Below are 19,315 nucleotides of genomic sequence, written 5' to 3'. Positions count from 1 at the left end.
GGATGATAATATTGAAGAAATTATCAAGAATGTAGATCAAAGAAGACAGTTATGGAAAATACAAAATGGCAGTTGAGACACAGATGATATCTGGAGGGGGTCTAAAATAATAGAGAAAATAAACAAGAAATATTCAAAGGGATAATGGCTGGGGCTTATCAAAATTATTCAAAGATATCAAACATCAGATCAAATAATTTCAGTAAATCCCAAGCAGAATTTTTTTAAACCATATTTAGACATATCATTGTGAAAATACAGAATACCAAAGAAGAAAACATCTTAACAGTACCAGAAAGAAAACAAATCATCTACACAGGAATGACAATTAGATCAACAATCAACATCAGCTGAAATACAACTGGAATTCTATACCCAGAAAAATAAACAGTAGCAAACTAAAAACATATTCAGACAATAAAAAAAAAAAACCTGAGGGATAATGCCATCAACACATCCTCAGTAAATGAAATTGTAGACAATGCGCTTTAGGTAGAAAACTATTTACCACAGATGAAAGATCAGAGTGACAAAGATAATGATTTAAAAATTGAGTACATAGAACAATAACATAAATAATTAACTTGGAGGGTTAAACAATATAAACTAAATAGGTAAATATTATTGCCATTCAAGAGTCCTGTTATAAGACTCTTTTCTTTCAAATGAAAGAAATTGAACTTTTTTATTAGTATTCTAAATTGAATGGATATAAAAATTACTAGTAGTAAATTTAGTAGATAAATAAAATTCAGAAGTCTTAGAAGTGTAGGTACAGTTTCCCTCCCCTCGATTGTTACCAGTTATTGGGTTATGGTGTCAAGGCACACTTAATAGGAAAAAGTAATTTAAAAATATTGATATTTTTAAAACTTTGAGAGGATTGCAATTCAACACATAGTTTGATGTAGCAATATAATTCCACTATCCTTTCTATCCTAAACATGCTAAATGTTCTCTAGTGTTTTCCCAGGCCAACACATTACATTGGGAAAAATCCTCAACATCTACCCTGAATGCTTTCTTAACTTTTGGCTCTAAGTGAAATCTTGGACCTGCTGAGAAATACCACTACAGTTTAGCCCTCTTGGGTATCATGTTTGTTTTTCTCCCGTAGTCCCACTAACCATAGGGCGTAGGAGTTGGGTAGTTGCATTTATTGCTCCTTTTTTCTTCCTGAAGAACCACACAGATCCTTTGAAGCCCCATTCCGTTAGATACCATCACATGCTACCCCTCTTTAAGACAGACAACTGGTAATACCTCTGTCACTTCTCTGAACATCTCAAAGATGCTATCACTTTGATGACTGACTTCTTCCCTACAACTCAGAGAGGTCAACATCCATGCAAATGATCTATCCAGTTCCCTGGACTGTGTATTTCTTTATCTCTATAATTCCAATAATATTTCCCCCCACCACACTTCACTGGCTTTCATGGAAACACCTAAGACTTTGTCATTAACAATAACTACCAATATTCCTCTCTTTGACAATGGACTCCTATCTTTCCAGCTTACTAACTCTTGTACTTTGACTCCAACAATTATCTAACCCTCATCAAATCTTTACTGTGCATTACCTCTGTTATGCCTTCATTTCCCTACATGCTCAGGCTAGAGTTCATAGTCACTGTGATCACTTCCTAGCTATATCCCTCACTTCCTTCTGTTTTTATTTTACTTTCCTGGCAAATTATAATTGGAATTAAACAAAACTCTGCTAGCTTCACATGCCCAATGTAATAGCTGAAAATTGTATTTTTTCAGCTATTAAATAGTGTTTTACTGAGAAAAACACCATTCTATGCTGACTAGTTCCACTTAAATTTATAACCTCAAATCTCAAATGGATCCTTTTCATTTCCTGATAGCTAATGTTTTTGTTTTAGTTAATTCAGTCTCCCACTCTTTAAAGTATGTTTTCACCATATTCTCTCTTCACAAACCTCTGATAAGCCCTCCCTCTCTTTATTTGAAGCTAATAAACTTGCTTCTCATTCCATTGCAAAAATAAAAACACTGAGAAGAGAGCTACATTATCATCCAACTTCAAATTTTCCCTTAACTGCCTTCCCTCTTTCCTCCTTTCCAAGCTCCATCCCTCCACGTCTGCACTGGATTTCATTCCTTCTGCCTATTCAGAGACTTTACACTTGAAGTTAGTCAGAGATACATGTGAACACACATACGCCGTAATATACATTCTGGTGTTTAAAAAGTCCTCTTTTGATTGCACTTGCTCCTTCAGCTATTACTGAAGTCTACTCTCCACTTTATCAAAATTCCTCAAAATTTGCCATTCCTCATTTTCTATATATTTTTTTCCTATCATATTCTGTTAATCTCACTTTTTCTCCATTTTTTTTTCCTGTAAAACCTACTCCTGTGAAGTCACCAATGACCTCCATTTTTGCCAAAGCACTAATCAATTGTATGCCCCATCATACTTTACTTGTCAGCAGGATTTGACATAGGGAATAAACTCCTTCTACTTGAAAATCTTTATTCACTTGGCTTTGAAGACACTATCTTCTTCTGGTTTTCCTTCTACATCCAGTGACTTCTGCTTTGTCCTTGATTAGCTCTTCTTCTTGTCAAAGTCTATGTGTCGTATTACCCACGACATAGCTGTACGCTTCTTAACATCTCCCCCTATTGTCCAGTGATGTGACTTTATCCTCATCCCTTGATTGAATATCAAAGATACGGTGAGGCTCCAGATTATACATGCAGCTCTGGATCTTTTCCCTGAGCTTTAAACTTATTTATCTAACTGCCTTCATAATGGCACTTGAATATTTCAAACATGTTCCAAACAGAACTCCTGGATGTTCTCCGTATTGACCTCTTCCCTGGCTGGACTTCCCCGTCTAAGTAAATGACACTACCACTCACCCAGACACTCAGACCAACAATCTAGTAGTTTATCTTGATTTTTCTCTTTACTTCAACATCCAGCATATTCAGCAGCAATCTGCGAAAACTGTAAACCATATAATGTTCCTATTTCATAATTATTCAAAAGCTCCTCATTAAAATTAAACTGCAAAGTTCCTACAATGGCACCCAAGAATCTCATGATCCACCTCTGCCTCTCGCCTCATCTGTGAATTCTCTACCCCAGCTCACACTGTTCAAGTGACAGAAATGCCCTGCTCTACCCCAACTCCACAGTTTTTTTCCTCTACAAGAAGCTGGCAATTGCTGTTCTTCCTCTGGAACACTTTTCATCCTTATCGTTGTCTTATATAATCCTGTACCTCATTAATATCACTGGGCAAATATAATCTCTCAGTGTGGCCTTTCCTCAGTCCTCCATCTCAAATAGCCCACTCACTACTCTCTCTCTTCTATCCTTGATATTTTTCACTTAGCAAAACTTACAACTACTAAAAATCACAAATTTGTTTACTGATTTGTTTTCTAATTTCTAATTTTCTAATTGTCTAGTGTCAAGTTTCAGAAAGGTAGAGACAGATTGTGTCTTGTTTACTGCTACAGCTACACTATCTAGTACAGTGGTAGAACATAATATGGAATCATAAAAGCTGTTCAGTGAATGAATAAATATATTTAATATGATACAGAATATATTAAAAATAAGAGAGAAACTCACAGGTAAGGAACAGATACAAGATTGGGTTGAAAAACTCTTTAATTACAAAAAAGGAATTTGTGATGCTATGCTTGAATTTTATAGCTCAGTGTAACTTCCGATTTTGAAAATTTCGCATTAGATTTAAGTTTTCCCTCCACAGTTGTCTGCCTACCACCAGTAGTCAGTGTGCAAATATGCATTCCTGACCAAAGGCTGATCTCTTTTGCATTTTTATTCATTTACCCTTAGGGAATAACTAGTGCTGGATAGTCAGGTAGATAAAGCAAGACAGACTCAATGACTTACTGATTTTGAAGAGTGATGACACACTTAGAATTTTCTGAAATAGCACAGAGTGGCCCCCAGTTGTAGAAATATTTTATAAAGTAGATAACTGATGAATACAAAGGAATGATTATAATCAATTGGAATAAGCTGAACCTATTAAAATTCCAAAACAAAAAAATACATACTCCATGATGATAGTAAAAAAAGGAAAGTTACCTTGAATCTGCCAAAAGACTATTGTTTGGCATATATAGCTTTAATGTACGCAGACAAATTTTAAAATGTAATTAATTAATACAAATAAATTTATGGGGTTCTACACAAAATTTTGGTCAACATCTAAGTTATTATCCACTTATGGTAATTGCAGCGAATCAGACAAGGTGTTTTGTTAAAGGCTTACTGTAAAGACGGTTATGTCTTAAAAAGGAAAGGGAATATGTATAGATCATCAAAAGAGTAATTTGTTATTGTGAATAGTGCCGCAATAAACATACGTGTGCATGTGTCTTTATAGTAGCATGATTTATAATCCTTTGGGTATATACCCAGTAATGGGATGGCTGGGTCATATGGTACATCTAGTTCTAGATCCTTGAGGAATCGCCATACTGTTTTCCATAATGGTTGAACTAGTTTACAATCCCACCAACAGTGTAAAAGTGTTCCTATTTCTCCACATCCTCTCCAGCACCTGTTGTTTCCTGACTTTTTAATGATTACCATTCATGGGGAGGGGGGAGGGGGGAGGGACTGCATTGGGAGTTATACCTGATGTAAATGACGAGTTGATGGGTGCTGACGAGTTGATGGGTGCAGCACAGCAACATGGCACAAGTATACATATGTAACAAACCTGCACATTATGCACATGTACCCTAGAACTTAAAGTATAATAATAATTTTTAAAAAAATCATTTCCCTGATTACAAATGAGAGTGGACAATTTTTTCATTTGTTTATTGGCCATTCAAATTTTCTCATTCATGAGGTGCCTATTATGTCTTTCATCCATTTCTCTACTGGGTTTGCTGTCTGTATACTTATATATGATGCATATTAGCTGTTTATTGCATATGAATAATACAATATCTCTTCACAAAAAAAAAAAAAAGAGTAATTTGTATGGGAACTTCTCAAAGTTGTATTTACGATTATTATACCCTATGAGAAAATAAAAGCTAATCTTAAGCTTGTTGGAAAACTGCACAGTCTGTGATTAAAACACACACACAGAATCAATCTTGTATTAATTTTTCCTGCTTGAACACAAGGGTGCTTTACTTCCAAGCATTAGTAAACTCTATTTCTCTTAAAAAGATAAGACGTTTAACCAAATAATTTACTCCTATTTTTAATTAGTAATATTAACACATCACTGAGTTAACACATCACTCAATTTCTCATGAAACAATATTGAAGAGTGGGCCCATATTTTTTACATGAATAGAAGGTATAATTACTATATTTAATAAGATTATTTTGAGCCTAAACACAGAAAAATAGTTGCTCTTGAGCTCATCTTGCTTCAAATGACATTTGAGACCCTACTTCCCATTCTAGCTTCCTCTTTTGCCAAAGGAGCTAAAGTGGGTGGTTTAATAGCAACAAATATAATCTAGGAAAAGTCACTAATGTAGATTCCATTGTCTTTCATTTTCATCCAGGTGGAAAATGCACACACAGACCTTGAGACTACCCTAACTTAGGACAGAGAGCCAGATATCAGGAAGATGGGCATTAAACCCTGTACTCTTACTGTTAGGCCTGGCTAGGGAGCTATGGGATATATTGGTTTCCCCTTCTCTTTATTTTTTTAGCCATCTCCAGATTCTATTAAGTGAGGCCTGTAATGGGGTTCAGGAGGCCTATAGTCAAGCCCCAAGTACTATAACTTACAAGTCCTTTTACCCAAATTGTCCTAGGTCTCCTTACCTAAAAATTTAAGGGTTCTGCATGTTTTCTAAGATACTTTCCAAAATGAAAATTCTCATTTTAAACTAAATCTCAAAATTTGTATTCACTTAAGGTTTATTATCCCTGTCTTCAAATTGAACTCATACGAACAGAAATAAAACAGAAAATAAAATTACATTTTCAATACTAAAAGATTATGTGCATGTAATAATCAGAAAACAAAAAAAATTGCTTTATAATTCATCATTAAAATAAGGTGTTCCTGATGCTGTGGCCACTTAAATGAAATACTTGATAAGCATTCATAAAAATTGTTATTCTTTCATATCACAATAGAATCTTTCAAAGTTATTACTTTCTTCCCCATGCTGGGCAGAAGCCTAACAACAAAATATCAGTGTAACAATGCACAGAGAGATCTTAGATATAGTTTATAATTTACCAGCTTTGTTGATTACTTCCAAAACAGCATGTGCTGTGAAAGGGAAATGGGTTTTACGTCAGATAGCTTTGGACTCTAATTCCAGCTCATCACTTTCCAGCTGGTGCCATTAGGCAATTAAACACCCACCAACTAATAAAACTTAAGGAGGGAAGGAAATCCTTTTCTTCTACACTGCTTTATCCCCAGGAGTGCCTGGTATATTATAAATATTTTTTGAATGAATGAACCTCTCAAACCCTCCATTTTTCATTAGATTCAGTTTTCCGTGAAGATAACAATAATGTACTGCTCTAGTTTAGAATTTTTTCAAGACAATTTCTGTGAAACCCATTAGCAGGCCCGTGACACTTAATAGGTGCTAAAAATATGCTTGTTTCATTTCCTTGACCCACTGAAAAATAAAACTGAGTCATTAAAGAGCAGACATTTTTCTCAAAAATACTTATTTTAGGTACAATACCTATAAAAGCAGTGAAACATGCCAATATATGGATTAATATCAATTGTCACTTCAAAGCTCTTGATAATGTAAAATGCTCCTTTCATTACCTTCTTATTCCTGCAATTTCAACTACTGCCATTATCTATGGGCTCTTTTGTATCATCTCATTTTGTTCATTTCTGTGAAGAGTCTCAACAGGATACTTTTCTATAAAAGTAAGCTACTTCACTAGATTTCTAGATCCTCAAGGTCAAGACAGAAATTCATATATAGTATCTGGCTGAACTATATGAAATTGCTGATATTTGGCCATTTGTGACCTATAAAAATGGTAATTTAATGTGGTCCCACCAGTAGCTAGTCAGTAAATATTTATTGTTTTAAATGTACAAATAAAATAGTAACTTTACATTTAGTTATTAATTCTCAGAATACATTGTAGAATTGGCCTAATAGTTATGCCACCAATACATAATTGTAACACAATATAAACAATAAAATAAGATTATCAGACAAACTGTCTTCCTCTAGTTTCACCGAAACTAAAACACAAGTAATTCCTTGCTTGCATTACTTCCTTTAGATGGGATATCTTCTCCCAACCTATCCAGCAACCTCTATAACAGGGATCCCCAATCCCAGGGCCACAGACTAGTACCAGCCGGTGGCCTGTTAGGAACTGGGCCACACAGCAGGTGAGCGTCATAAAGCTTCTGTATTTACAGCCACTCCCTATTGTCTGAATTACTGCCTGAGCTCTGCCTCTTGTCAGATCAGTGTCGACATTAGATTTTCATAGAAACGCAAACCCTATTGTGAATTGCCCACGCAAGGGATCTATGTTGTGTGCTTCTTATGAGAATTTAATGCCGGATGATCTGTCACTGTCTCCCATTACCCCCCAGATAGGACTATCTAGTTGCAGGAAAACAAGCTCAGGGCTCCCACTGATTCTACATTATGGTGAGTTGTATAATTATTTCTTGATATGTTATGATGTAATAATAATAGAAATAAAGTGCACAATAAATGTAATGTTCTTGAATCATCCTGAAACCAACCCCACTTCCCTCCCTAGTCCAGGGAAAAATTGTTTTCCATGAAACTAGTCCCCAGGGCCAAAAAGGTTGGGGACCTCTGCTCTATAACATTCTTCTGCCCATTCCACCCTCCTCATTAAGATCCAGGCCAAATGCTGTCTCCTCCATAAGTCTTCTCCAGGCATGCCATTTTTGTGCTCCCACTCTGCATCTATATACATCTATCTATATACTATCTATATACATACCTCATTATAATCTAAGAATCTATTCCTATGAGTATGTCTCGCTTTTACCTAATTTGAAAGCAAGTAGCCATTCAACCTAAAATTTATAGGTACATTGAAAGAATCCTTGGCTTCTTAAGGTCTTTTCATTTGAAAATTCATAGATTTTGATTAGTAGTTCCCTTATATAAATCAGACTTTAAAAATTTGTACAATAAACCTTTTCCTGCACTTTTGCCTGAAATAGAAAATTAATTTCTGGATTATACAAAATAATGAGGGATTTTAGGTTACATAAAATGTAAGCAACATGGCAACTATCAGCTATGCTTACCATATCACTATGTATTATTAAACAAACAAAGCAAAACAAAGCTCACCAGTCTCCGAAGTCCTTACAGAAAGTAAAGAAGATATCTGATTGCCATGACCAAATCTGGTATAAGACCTTACAGAAATGTTATAGAGGGTGAAAGGTCTTAAGTTCCTTAATATTATGTCTGTTGTTGATGTGTTCTTCATATATGAAGTGTCTATATTTTTATATAGCACTTCATAAACAGTAATGATCCCATTGGGCTTTTCAGGTGGTGACCACTTCAACCTTATTTCATTTGCGGTAACATCAATTACGTCAACATCTTGAGGTGATGATTCCGGTTCTAGGGGAAGAAAAGAAAATTTTTAGTACCTATATTTTTATTGATGCTTGTTGCTTTAGACCCTAGAGGTGGCATGAAGTGAAGGCAGTGAGCATGTACAATCACTTTTAAAAAAAATTAAAACTGCAACTGATATTCTTACCATCTTCGGGAGTTCTCACAAAGATGTCATTTTCTTCAGACAAAGAACTTTCTCCAACGTGGGTTGAGGCTGCCACTCTCATTTTGTATTTTGTGTATTTCTTTAATCCTATAAGGACAATAGACAAACTGTTTAATGTCCTTAAAATAATATTCTTGGGATTGGTGTCATTTAATATAAGACCAGTAAGAATAATTTATATGGGGGACTAGCTTCCAAATAATTGCAGTTTCCTCAAATTCGTGGGCTTATAGGCCTTTCCATGTTGGTCATTTCAAGTTCTTTCCTAAAATATTAAGGCAATAATTTAAAGTTGAAAAAGTAACTTTTTGGCACACTGCAGGGGGTATAGTTGGCTTGGCACAAATACCATGTCAGCTGAATTACTTCAGCTGATTTTTGCAGTCGTACATTTTAGTCTTCAATAATGAGTTATTTTGATATACCAGATACAGTATTCCTTAAGTTAAGTAAATTTCTATGAGGCTTGCGATCTGATGCTTTTTACTTCTTTGTGGGTAAATCTAGTTAAAGAAAAACACATTTAATCGAGTTATGTATGCAGGTATTTTAAAAAGATATCCATGGCGACACAAAACAACAAAATATGAATTGACATAGCATGTGTTCTGTAGTATATAAGGCACAGGGAAATGGGCATATTTTCCACCAGAATAGAAATGTAAAACAAACAAAAACAATAAAATGTTGTTTTCTACCTGTTATGAGAAAGCTGTTATCTATAGTAGTTATCTGGAATGCTCTGTTTGTATCCAGTTCCATTGCATAAATCGTATAGTGAGTTATTTTTCCATTGGGATATTCTGGAGGATCCCAATATAACAAAATAGATGAAGAACTAATATTTTTATAGTTTATAACTTTAATGGAGCTTGGCACTTAAAAAGAAGAATGAACATATGAATGAAAAGAAAAAGTATCACAGTGTACAACAGCAATATTTGCAGGTAATTGTTTCAAAGGAAATACATCCTTACCTTGCTCACGTGTCCTAACATTGAGAACTGTTGGTGGTCCTTCTCCCATGATGGTGAAAGCAGATACACTAATCATGTGCTCAGTGAAAGGTACAAGTCTCCTGATAACATAAGACAGCTGTTCAGCTGCAATGTCAGTAATATACTGATTCCTTGTAGTTACTGTTTGAATTCAGTAAAAAGAGAAAAAAAGATATTTGGTTTCACAATCAAAATTATTTTTTCCTTAGACTGTAAAATCTTAAACCTGACTTCTCCTTATTCTTTAATCTCTCCATGCACATCTCTATTAAAAGTAGATGTGTAATAATAGTAAACATAAAAATATTAATTTTAGAGATTGTATTGAATATTACTATGAATTTCTGAGTACCTCCCAATAATAATCACAAACACTTTGTGCTGATAATTTTGCTACTTTTAACACATTACTCTGAAACATGACATTAGTGTTTTTAAGAAAACATAACTTTATTAAAGAGACTGGTTAGGAATGTTTTCTGAAAAGAAAGAGTAGGCAATAATATATAATTGAAATATTATAAATCAATACCAGGTTTTAGTAGAAGAGTTAAAGAAATACATAATTGAGATATTATAAATCAATACCTGGTTTTAGTAGAAGAGTTAAATAAATAGTTTTATTTGGACACAAATTTCACCATACAGCCACACATTCAGTAAACCAAATAATTCTCTAAAGCAAGCATGCTTGGATAACTGACAAATAAATATCCCAGAAGGATTTCAAATGTTAGATTTTTGCTTTATTTAGAATTTGTGCTTCTAAAACTCTTAAGTAGCAATTAGGTCAAACTTTAAGTTTTTAAGGGAACATCTGCATCAGAAATCATGGGACTCTTAATTTTCAGTGTTACCCTCCAGTCATCTTTGCACAAGAAAGATGGATCAGTAAGTGAAATATAAACATCTATTCAATGTAATGTGATTTTTTTTTTTTTTACTAATTCTACCATAAATAGAATAACACTTTTAATTTTGAATGGGACAAATACCAAATCAGAGAAAAGGTAATAAAATAAAATATTCTTCTCATTTAACATTTTAGAAAAGGTAGAAAGAGAATATGTGTCAGGTGAGTATTTTTAATTTGCCAAATATGACATTCTCCGTTTAGAAACTAAGACCCACTGACACTGAAGAGCAAGTGTATACACTAATGACATCACCACATCGTTGGGGTCACCTACACCTGTTTATCACACCATGCACTAGAGTTGTAACTTTCTGACCTATTTACCTTTAGTGACATTTGAAAACCTATTAGTCAAAAGCTGTAGGGAGTGTGAGGCCTGTAAATGATTTGAAGATATGTTAATCCCTTCCCATCACACCTGCTTTGGCAACTGTAATAACTGATTGTCTATGCAGCTTGGCCGGAGACTCTAGGGTGCTACTTTCTCCAGGAGGAAGGTCAAATGGGTTAGGAGGGGCCAGCTTCTGCCTGTGTGGCATTTCCATTTGTTGCATGAGGTTTTCCGACAGCTAAAAAAAAAAAAAATTGACTCCAGCCCAAGGACCATTAATAATATGGCTGAACTCTACACTAAGGTTCATTTCTGTGCTAGCTAGCACCGGTGGCTTAAATGCACTTTATAGAAAATCAAAATTCTACCTACCAACTGGTGAAGTCTGGTCTTCAGCTCTATTCCTTGCAGGAAAGTTATTATCTGGATGATTGTTATATATAAATGTAGCAAGTGAGTGAAGGTCAGATGACATCTCTGCTGAACCCTCATATAATCCTACCATTGGCTCTACTATGTTCACAATTTCTGGAGCCATGGGGTCATTTACATACTGTAATTAAAAGTAGATATTTTAAAAGACTGTGACAGTTATACTTCATGACTTAAATCAAGTATTAGTTTTAAAAACTTATAACTTGGAATCATGCTGTTATAAAAGATAACACATTTCCATGACCACTGTCTTCTTTAGATTCCAAAATTTCATTCTCCAGCTACTAATACTCTGCATCATTGTAGCACATTGTGACTATTGTATTTCCTAGTATATTGTATATTGGGAAGGAGCAGATTTTGTTCTGACTTGAGTTAGTTTCTTTATGGTAAGATAAGATGTCCTCATGCAAAGGTTTCATGACTGAGATATTGTAACTGCTCACCCCCAAATGGTAAGTGTTCTAGGCATACTGATGTATTAGAATGTGTTTTGTTTCTCTAATTACCTGTCCTCATTTGTATACCATACATGAGAGGTCTACATGCCTGCTTGATATACATCAATGATAATAGTTTATAATAGAGTGAAGTTACATACCAGAATAAAACTGCATGGTAATATTAATAGTTTTCACACAGGATTCATGGCATACCTGTCAAGACTCTGGACTTAAGGAATATTTAAAGTAACTGCAATTGTTCCTAGATCCTATAATGTAATTCACACATGTCAAGTTCACCAAAATGGCAAATACTGAGGTGAAAACATCAGGAACAGATTATGGACGAATACGGTAGAGGTTTTTATTTAGCTAACAAGATGATTCTCATTTCTCCATCCCCACTAGCATAATTGATTGAAACAAAATGGGGAAAATGTGTTTTGACCAAATAATATTGGATATTTGTGTAGAATATTGACTTTGGAAATAAGACTACACATTAATCAAAGAAAATGTTGCTTTAAGGGACTTAACCAAGTACAATGTGTGGACTTTCTTTGGAGTCTAATTAGAACATACCTAATCAACACAGGATGTGAAGATAATCAAGGAAATCTGAATGTGTTCTAGGTATTAAATTATACCAGGATGGTATTAGTAATTTTGTTCATTATGGTCATGGCATTATTTTATGGGTGGAAATGTCCATGGTTTTTAGAAATTCGTGCTTAGATATATAGGAACAAAATGATGTTAAGTCTGGAATTTATTTAAAAACCTGAGGCAAGAATGGCAGCCTATTGATGATTACTGAATCCAGGTGGCAGGTATATGGAGGCTTATTAGACTCTTTTCTCTACTTTTAAACCTGTTTCAAATTTTCCAAAATAAAATAGTTTTGAAAAAAGAATATGCTGAAAAATCTACTCTCTTGTGCTAATTTTTTAAAGTTCTGCTTCAAAACTTACCTCCAAAACCCATTTTTTTAAAAAAAATATTCTATTCCTTATCAATTCCATGCTCTTTTACCCTCAGAGTTTATAATAATTAATTCATAATATAGGTTTCAGTTGTTTATAAGTTTTGGTATATCTGTCTTTTAATTATCTTACATGTGTTGGAGTTGTCTTCACTCAGAGAACCAAAAACAGGTTTTCTAGGCCTTAGGAGCATCAAAACACTTAATAGTTTCCAAAAAATGAAAGTAGGTGCTCAGGAAAAAGTTCAGTAAAGCAAGAAATTTTATGGCATTTCAGGTAACTATCTACAAAGGCAAGTTACTTGAATATTAACTCTTCTGAAAGATAAAAGAATAGAGAAATGAGTCAAAAAATTTTCAGTCCTCCGAATATTTACAAAACGCAATTGTCTAAATCTTGTTACAACTCAACCCAGAAAAGTGTTGTCATGAAAAGCAGCAGGTTTCCCATAAAAACTACTTTTTAAAAGTTGTGATAAAGAGCTATGGATAGGGAACTCTCTATGGGTTTGTTCCTATGTCCTTGTAGAGGACAAAGTAAAGGTCTTCTATCTTACAACAGCTCACTTCAGCGCTGCCTCCACGGGGGAATTAGGGAGGGCAGGAATCACAAACACATAACTCAGAGAAGCTCTGGTGTTGCAGTCAATACTTTATGCCCAAACCACACAGCTGTTTCCACTATCAATCAGTCACCCTTTGAAAATCTACTGTATACAAAGCACTATAGAATGAACTATAGTGAGGTAGTACAAAGAATTTCCCCCTCAACCATGGTTTTGCATTAAATCTCTCAATATTTTCTATCCCATGTCAGACAAATTATTGAGGGTTAAAGCATAGTATCCCATCAATTACATATGTTAAGCATCTCTGCTGACAAACTGCCATTTCAAAGTGAGAGTTGACCGGAATGCTTTTGACTATGTGAATGACTCCCAAATTCTGATATTCTGACATTAGAAAAACCCTCCATAACTTGGGCAATGATTTGAACATTGGCTTCGTAATAACCCAGAATGTTATCACTAAGTGTGTCCTGTTGCGAATATTTCTCACACTTAACCTCTTAAGAAAAGACATTGGGTTAGATGTTAGTCAAGTTTTCCTAATGATAAAAAAGTAATAATATTAAAAGCAAAATTGTTAGGAAAAAATTTGGATTTAAGAGAGTAGTGGGAAGGGGCAGAGAGAAGCAGCAGTAGAAATGAGAGAGATAGGAGGGAAAAACGTCCATTGCAACACCCAAAAACTCCCAACTCACTGCTACTACTGACATTCTGAATTAGATATTTTTCTGTTGCAGGGGCTGTCCTGTACATTGTAGGATGTTTAGCAGCTTCCCTGGCCCCCACCTACCTTAGCTGTGACAATGAACATGTCTTCAAAGATTAACAAATGTCTCTTGGAGAGCAAAATTGCCCCTGGTTGAGAACCATTGAGTTAGGGAATGTCACAATCTGTCAACATGAAAGGCCTTGCATATGCTGCCCAGGAATTCTTGGAATTTATGTGAAAGAATTAGGAGTCTTCAGAGTTAAATTCCTAATCCACCTGAATAAACCAACTTGATTTTACATGTAATAATCTTCATCATAGTGAATGTGATTTTATTTTCTAAAAAATCATATCTATCAGTTTAGGGTCACTGGAGGTCTACTGATTTGAATTAATGAAATGTTTGAATTATTCTTAAGAAATGCTTCTATATTTTAATGTACACTATAACATGATTTGTGCTGTTATCAAGAAGTGGTAAAAAGAAAATTTTTTAATCAGCATATGCTTAGAAATCTTCTAAAGGACACCGTATTGTTCAACACATTATTCAGGTGAGCAAATCTTTAAGTCTTGACTATGTTTATGTTCCTAATGCTGAATAAAATAAACTTATCTCAAGGCATTGCTAAACTACTTTTGGGTTCTGTCCTCAGCCTCATTCCTAGCAACCAGCCAAGCATTTAGCACAAGACTTTCTTCTTACGTTCACCACTGACAAACGTTGATATTCTCAAGGAATACGTTGGATGAAAAGATGCATCTATATGAATCTCAGAAGTCTGTAATACTAGGCAGCAATATGTCTATTGGAGAAAAATGTCTCAGGTTTCTAATAGAACAAGTACCGGATGGGATCTGACTGAAGTTCAAGCAAAGAGCAGTCCATGGAAATGACTTCAGGGTTTTTTAGACTTCAGTCTCAGTGGAATGAGGCTCCCAATGAAATGATCGTTTTTTATTTCACTATTTTGAAAGAAGGAAGAAATTTACATCGAAGGAGAAAATAATTATGCTCAGTTTGGCTCCATTCAAACTACATACAGAATATTGTGTTCAGTTGAGTAAGAGGATCCTTGACAAACTAGAAAATATGCACAGGAATATAATCCATGATATAAGGGACCTAGAAGCCATGACTAACAAAAACTAAGGTGATTAAGTCTTTGGAAAACTCTGACCACTATCTTCGATGAGAAAGAGTTAAATCATTGTTTATTATTGTTGTCACTGCAAAGGCTAACGTTTTAAGCTTCTGTGTGTTACAGAGTGTTAAACACTTTTATTCATTTGAACTTGCTTTATTGTACCCCAAAGAGATAGATTATTTTTATGTCCATTTTATAGTCATCTGTTCAAGTTCACAAAACTGGTGACAGCCAAGGTAGGATTGGAACATTTTTCCTGGTTCCAAAGCTCATGTTCATAGCCACTATAATCTACTGTATTGGTCTAGAGAGGAGAGTTAGGACCAACTGATGAAAATTAAAAGACAAATATTTCAGTTCAAAGTAAAAACAGCATCGTTTCTCATTCATCTATGGGTTTCTGTGTCTAACAGAGTGCCTAAAACCTCATGATTACTTAAGAAATAGATCCTTGTGGGACCATAACAAAGAATACTTCAAAGCTTATAGGATAGGAGCTACTTTTGCAGTGGTAGATATCCTATAATAGTTGATAAAATATTTTAGCAGAGGCTGGATTCACATCATTTATTAGGAATATTATAGATCAGATTCATATGTACGTGTGGAAGTTGAAATAAAATATCTCAAACCCTGAGAATCATTTTGCTAATGTAATTTTCAAATATTTGTTTAAATATTAAAAGTAAAATTTTATACATATTTCAGCTTATTTAAATAATCCATATTTGTTCAGAAACAAATAGATCATGGGAGTCACTGGAATAAAAAACTCAATAAGGGTAATGAAATCAAATCATGCCTAGCATAGGAGGGTTATATTATATTTTTAAGTTTAATAATCATGATATATGTACATGGCTACAAAAAAAAAAAGGATGATGAAGGGTTTATAATGAAAATGACTATTCCCTGTTTATACCTTCCCTACCTCTTACTTCCCAGAAGCAACACTTTAAACCACTCCTGTTTTCACTTCTTACGGTGTTTACTTTTAAAATACTCAATAATATGCATATGCTGCTCTGTTAACACTCATTTATTTTAGAATCTATTGATTTTTTGCAATGATAGTGAAGAGTTAGGTTACTTAAATACATCTATACCTTCGTCATCTGTTCTCAATTCTTATTAGGTTACTTTCATAATGTAAATAATATACTTAAATCCGGAAGGATTATTCTAATAGGTGCTTGAAATATAAAATAGTAGGCTGGGGGAGTGTAGCGCCTGGCCTCTCAGGTAGATACCCATGATACCCACCTCCTGTTGTTCCTGCTTTGTAAAATCTCCTCTTCTTGAGTGAGTTGGGACCTATGATTTGTATCTAACCAATAGAACAAGGCAAAGGGCATAACATGTCTCTCCCATGATCACATTATATAGACCCTTCTTACTGGCTTGATGAAGTAAATGGCCATGTTGAAAAAGGCCACATGGGGAAAAAAAAAAAAAAAAGAAAACTGTAAGGCACTAAGAGGAGTCTCCAGCCAAGAGCCAGCAGAATCCAGGGCCCTTAGTTCTAAAGCCAAAAGGAAATAAAATCTGCCAAAACCTGAATAAGGCTGCAAGTGGATTCTTCCCTAGTCAAGCTTCCAGATGAGAACACAGCTCAGCTAGTTTCTTACTTGCAGCCTTATGAGACTCTAAGAGGAGAACCAAACTAAGCTGTACCTAGGTATCTGACCCAAAGAAACTGTGCGATTATAAGTACGAATTGTTTTAAGCTGCTAAGTTTGTGGAAAATTGTTATGGAACAATGGAAAACTAATATAGTGAGATAACAGTATTCCAGGCGAGGGACTATGCAATCCTGAGCTGAAGTGGGAGATACAGAAATAAAATAAAGACATATGCAGGTCACATTCTGGACGTAGAAATAACTGATCTTAACATTAAGTGGCTATTGAATGCTAAGTAGGATCTAAGTCAGAAGTGACTCCAAGGTTTCAAGCCTTCATGACAGAGAGAATAACGGTTCCATTATCCAAAAAGACAAATATCACATGTATATAAATGGAATAAATGCTCACTCTCAAAGTCTTCTGTACCATGGTTTCTTAGACAATGACCTTCAGGTCTGAGATCTGTGTTATGTACAGTCAGAGGGATTAGAAAATTCTAAACCCAGGTACCAAGGCTACAAGTCAGCCTCTCTTTAGGCCTTATTCTTGACGCACTGAAACTAGTAATTGCCTGGACAGACCTTATGGGTGTCCTGTGGGAACCTGCACAAGTCACTGTCTCTGTCCCAATATTTCTGTCCTCATTCCCATGTCACATCTTCCTTCCCATCATGAACCAGGCCCTATTATCTCAAATAAGATTCCTGTTTCATTTTATGGGGAGAAAATAATTTAGATATAATGAGCCTGGCAGAACCTTCCCACGAATGGCTGCAATTAGGAATCCAGAGTCTCAGAGAGAAGGATCAGAGTAGAAAGCAAGGCATAAGAGTTAGACAAATAGGAAGCAGTGATTGAAACTGTTAGGTCATCAAAAGAAAATGTTATGAGATGGCTGAAACCAAAGCTCTGTGGAACATCTTTACTAAAATATTAGAAAATAGTTAACTTTTTGAACTATCATTTTAAATTGTGCAAAGCCAAAAGATTACAATGTCACAGTATATAAAAGTGCAGAAAATATTAAGGAACAAATAGTGCCAAAAGCTGAAAAGTGGGGGGACAGAGGGATGGATTTTGAAGGAGATAAGAACACAAGGGTGGTTAAAAATATTTAATCCTTGTATTGGACACTGGGGAGGTCACTGGTGACTTCTAATAAGACTTCAAGGATTTAAAGAGTTCTTGAGTTGCAGAATGAGGCTACTTTTTCAGAAGATAATAGAAATGAGAAGAGAGAGTCCTTATCCTGAGAGAGGTACCAAGGTCAAAGAAAGGAATAACAAATGAAGAACACACTAAGCCAAAAGTTGTATTTCTTATGTCATTTACTGCCAGCCCTATAAGGTGGCTATATAAGCCCTATTATAAAAATGAAGGCATCAAGTCTCCAAAAGTTGATTTGTCCAAGGACATAGGCCTAGAACATGGCAGAGCCAGGCCAAGAACACAGAGCCATTTGGATTTAAAGCTTCTGTCATATCGGTCTCCCCACATCAATCTCCTGAAAGGTAAACCCAAACACCAGTTACACGGGGAAGTAGAAATATCAGAAATGAGTCTGATCTAATAAAGAAAGATATAATCAGAGAAATAAAGAGAAGTATAATGTCTCCTTTCATTGAGAGAGGATAAGGGAAGTAATATTGGGAAGCAACTAAAGTGGATGATCCTATGCCAAGATTAATGATCACAATAGGTCACAATTATTTAGCACAGCACTTACTATATGCCAGGTACAGTTTTAAGCTCTTTACACACATGAACCCATTAAATCCTCATTATTAACCCTTTGTTATAGGGACTTATAATCACTATCTTATAGAAGAAGAAACTGACGTTCAGAGAGCTCAGGCCAACTTTCCCGGGGTTAAACATTTAGTAATGGCAGAACTAGAGTTTAAACCTGGTTTACACTCTTAACCACTTGCTATATAGCCCAGTGAGAGACAAAATCATAATTCAAATCCAAATTTGTATGTCTCCAAAGCTCATGTGCTCTCTACTATGAGACGAGAATTGCAGACCAAATAGAGACAGAATCACACACAAAAAAAAGCCTTTCTAGAACCTCTTAGCCTAATAGAAAAACAGGTGTGGCCGCCCATTCAATAGATGTCATTAGCAGAAGTGGGAAACCTGTCATCTAGTACTAAGAAAGCTCAGTATCTAATTTAAGACCTTCTCAGCAGGAGCAAAGGGTTAAGCTTTTGCCCTTTGCCTGAGTTGTCAACTAGAGTATCACAGAAAGCATAATTCAACATCTTTTGCACAGAGGAAAGGAATCAACCTAGGATTAAAATTTAACCCTGGGTTGAAGGTGGTGAGCAACTTGGAGTGGTAAGTCCTGGGTGGCCAGAATGCATTGAGCACA

The 19,315-nt window shown here is 35.1% G+C and overlaps 1 protein-coding gene across 1 annotated transcript in view; it reads right to left on the bottom strand.

The window, feature by feature from the left end:
* The window catches only part of PTPRQ (protein tyrosine phosphatase receptor type Q), a 216,970-nt gene that overhangs the window by 174,183 nt on the left and 23,472 nt on the right, over positions 1–19,315 (bottom strand). Inside the window, exons 10-14 of the mRNA XM_073020970.1 lie at positions 11,403–11,583; positions 9,763–9,924; positions 9,484–9,663; positions 8,765–8,872; positions 8,341–8,622 (exon numbers count right to left, since the gene is read on the bottom strand). Coding sequence (XP_072877071.1) covers positions 8,341–8,622; positions 8,765–8,872; positions 9,484–9,663; positions 9,763–9,924; positions 11,403–11,583 — 913 coding nt within the window. The remainder of the gene's footprint in view (positions 1–8,340; positions 8,623–8,764; positions 8,873–9,483; positions 9,664–9,762; positions 9,925–11,402; positions 11,584–19,315) is intronic.

This window comes from Chlorocebus sabaeus, chromosome 11 (genome assembly GCF_047675955.1).
Source record: "Chlorocebus sabaeus isolate Y175 chromosome 11, mChlSab1.0.hap1, whole genome shotgun sequence".
Lineage (NCBI taxonomy): Eukaryota > Metazoa > Chordata > Mammalia > Primates > Cercopithecidae > Chlorocebus > Chlorocebus sabaeus.
The sequence above is the reverse complement of the archived record's forward strand: the minus strand, read 5'-3'. Positions and strand labels throughout refer to the sequence as shown.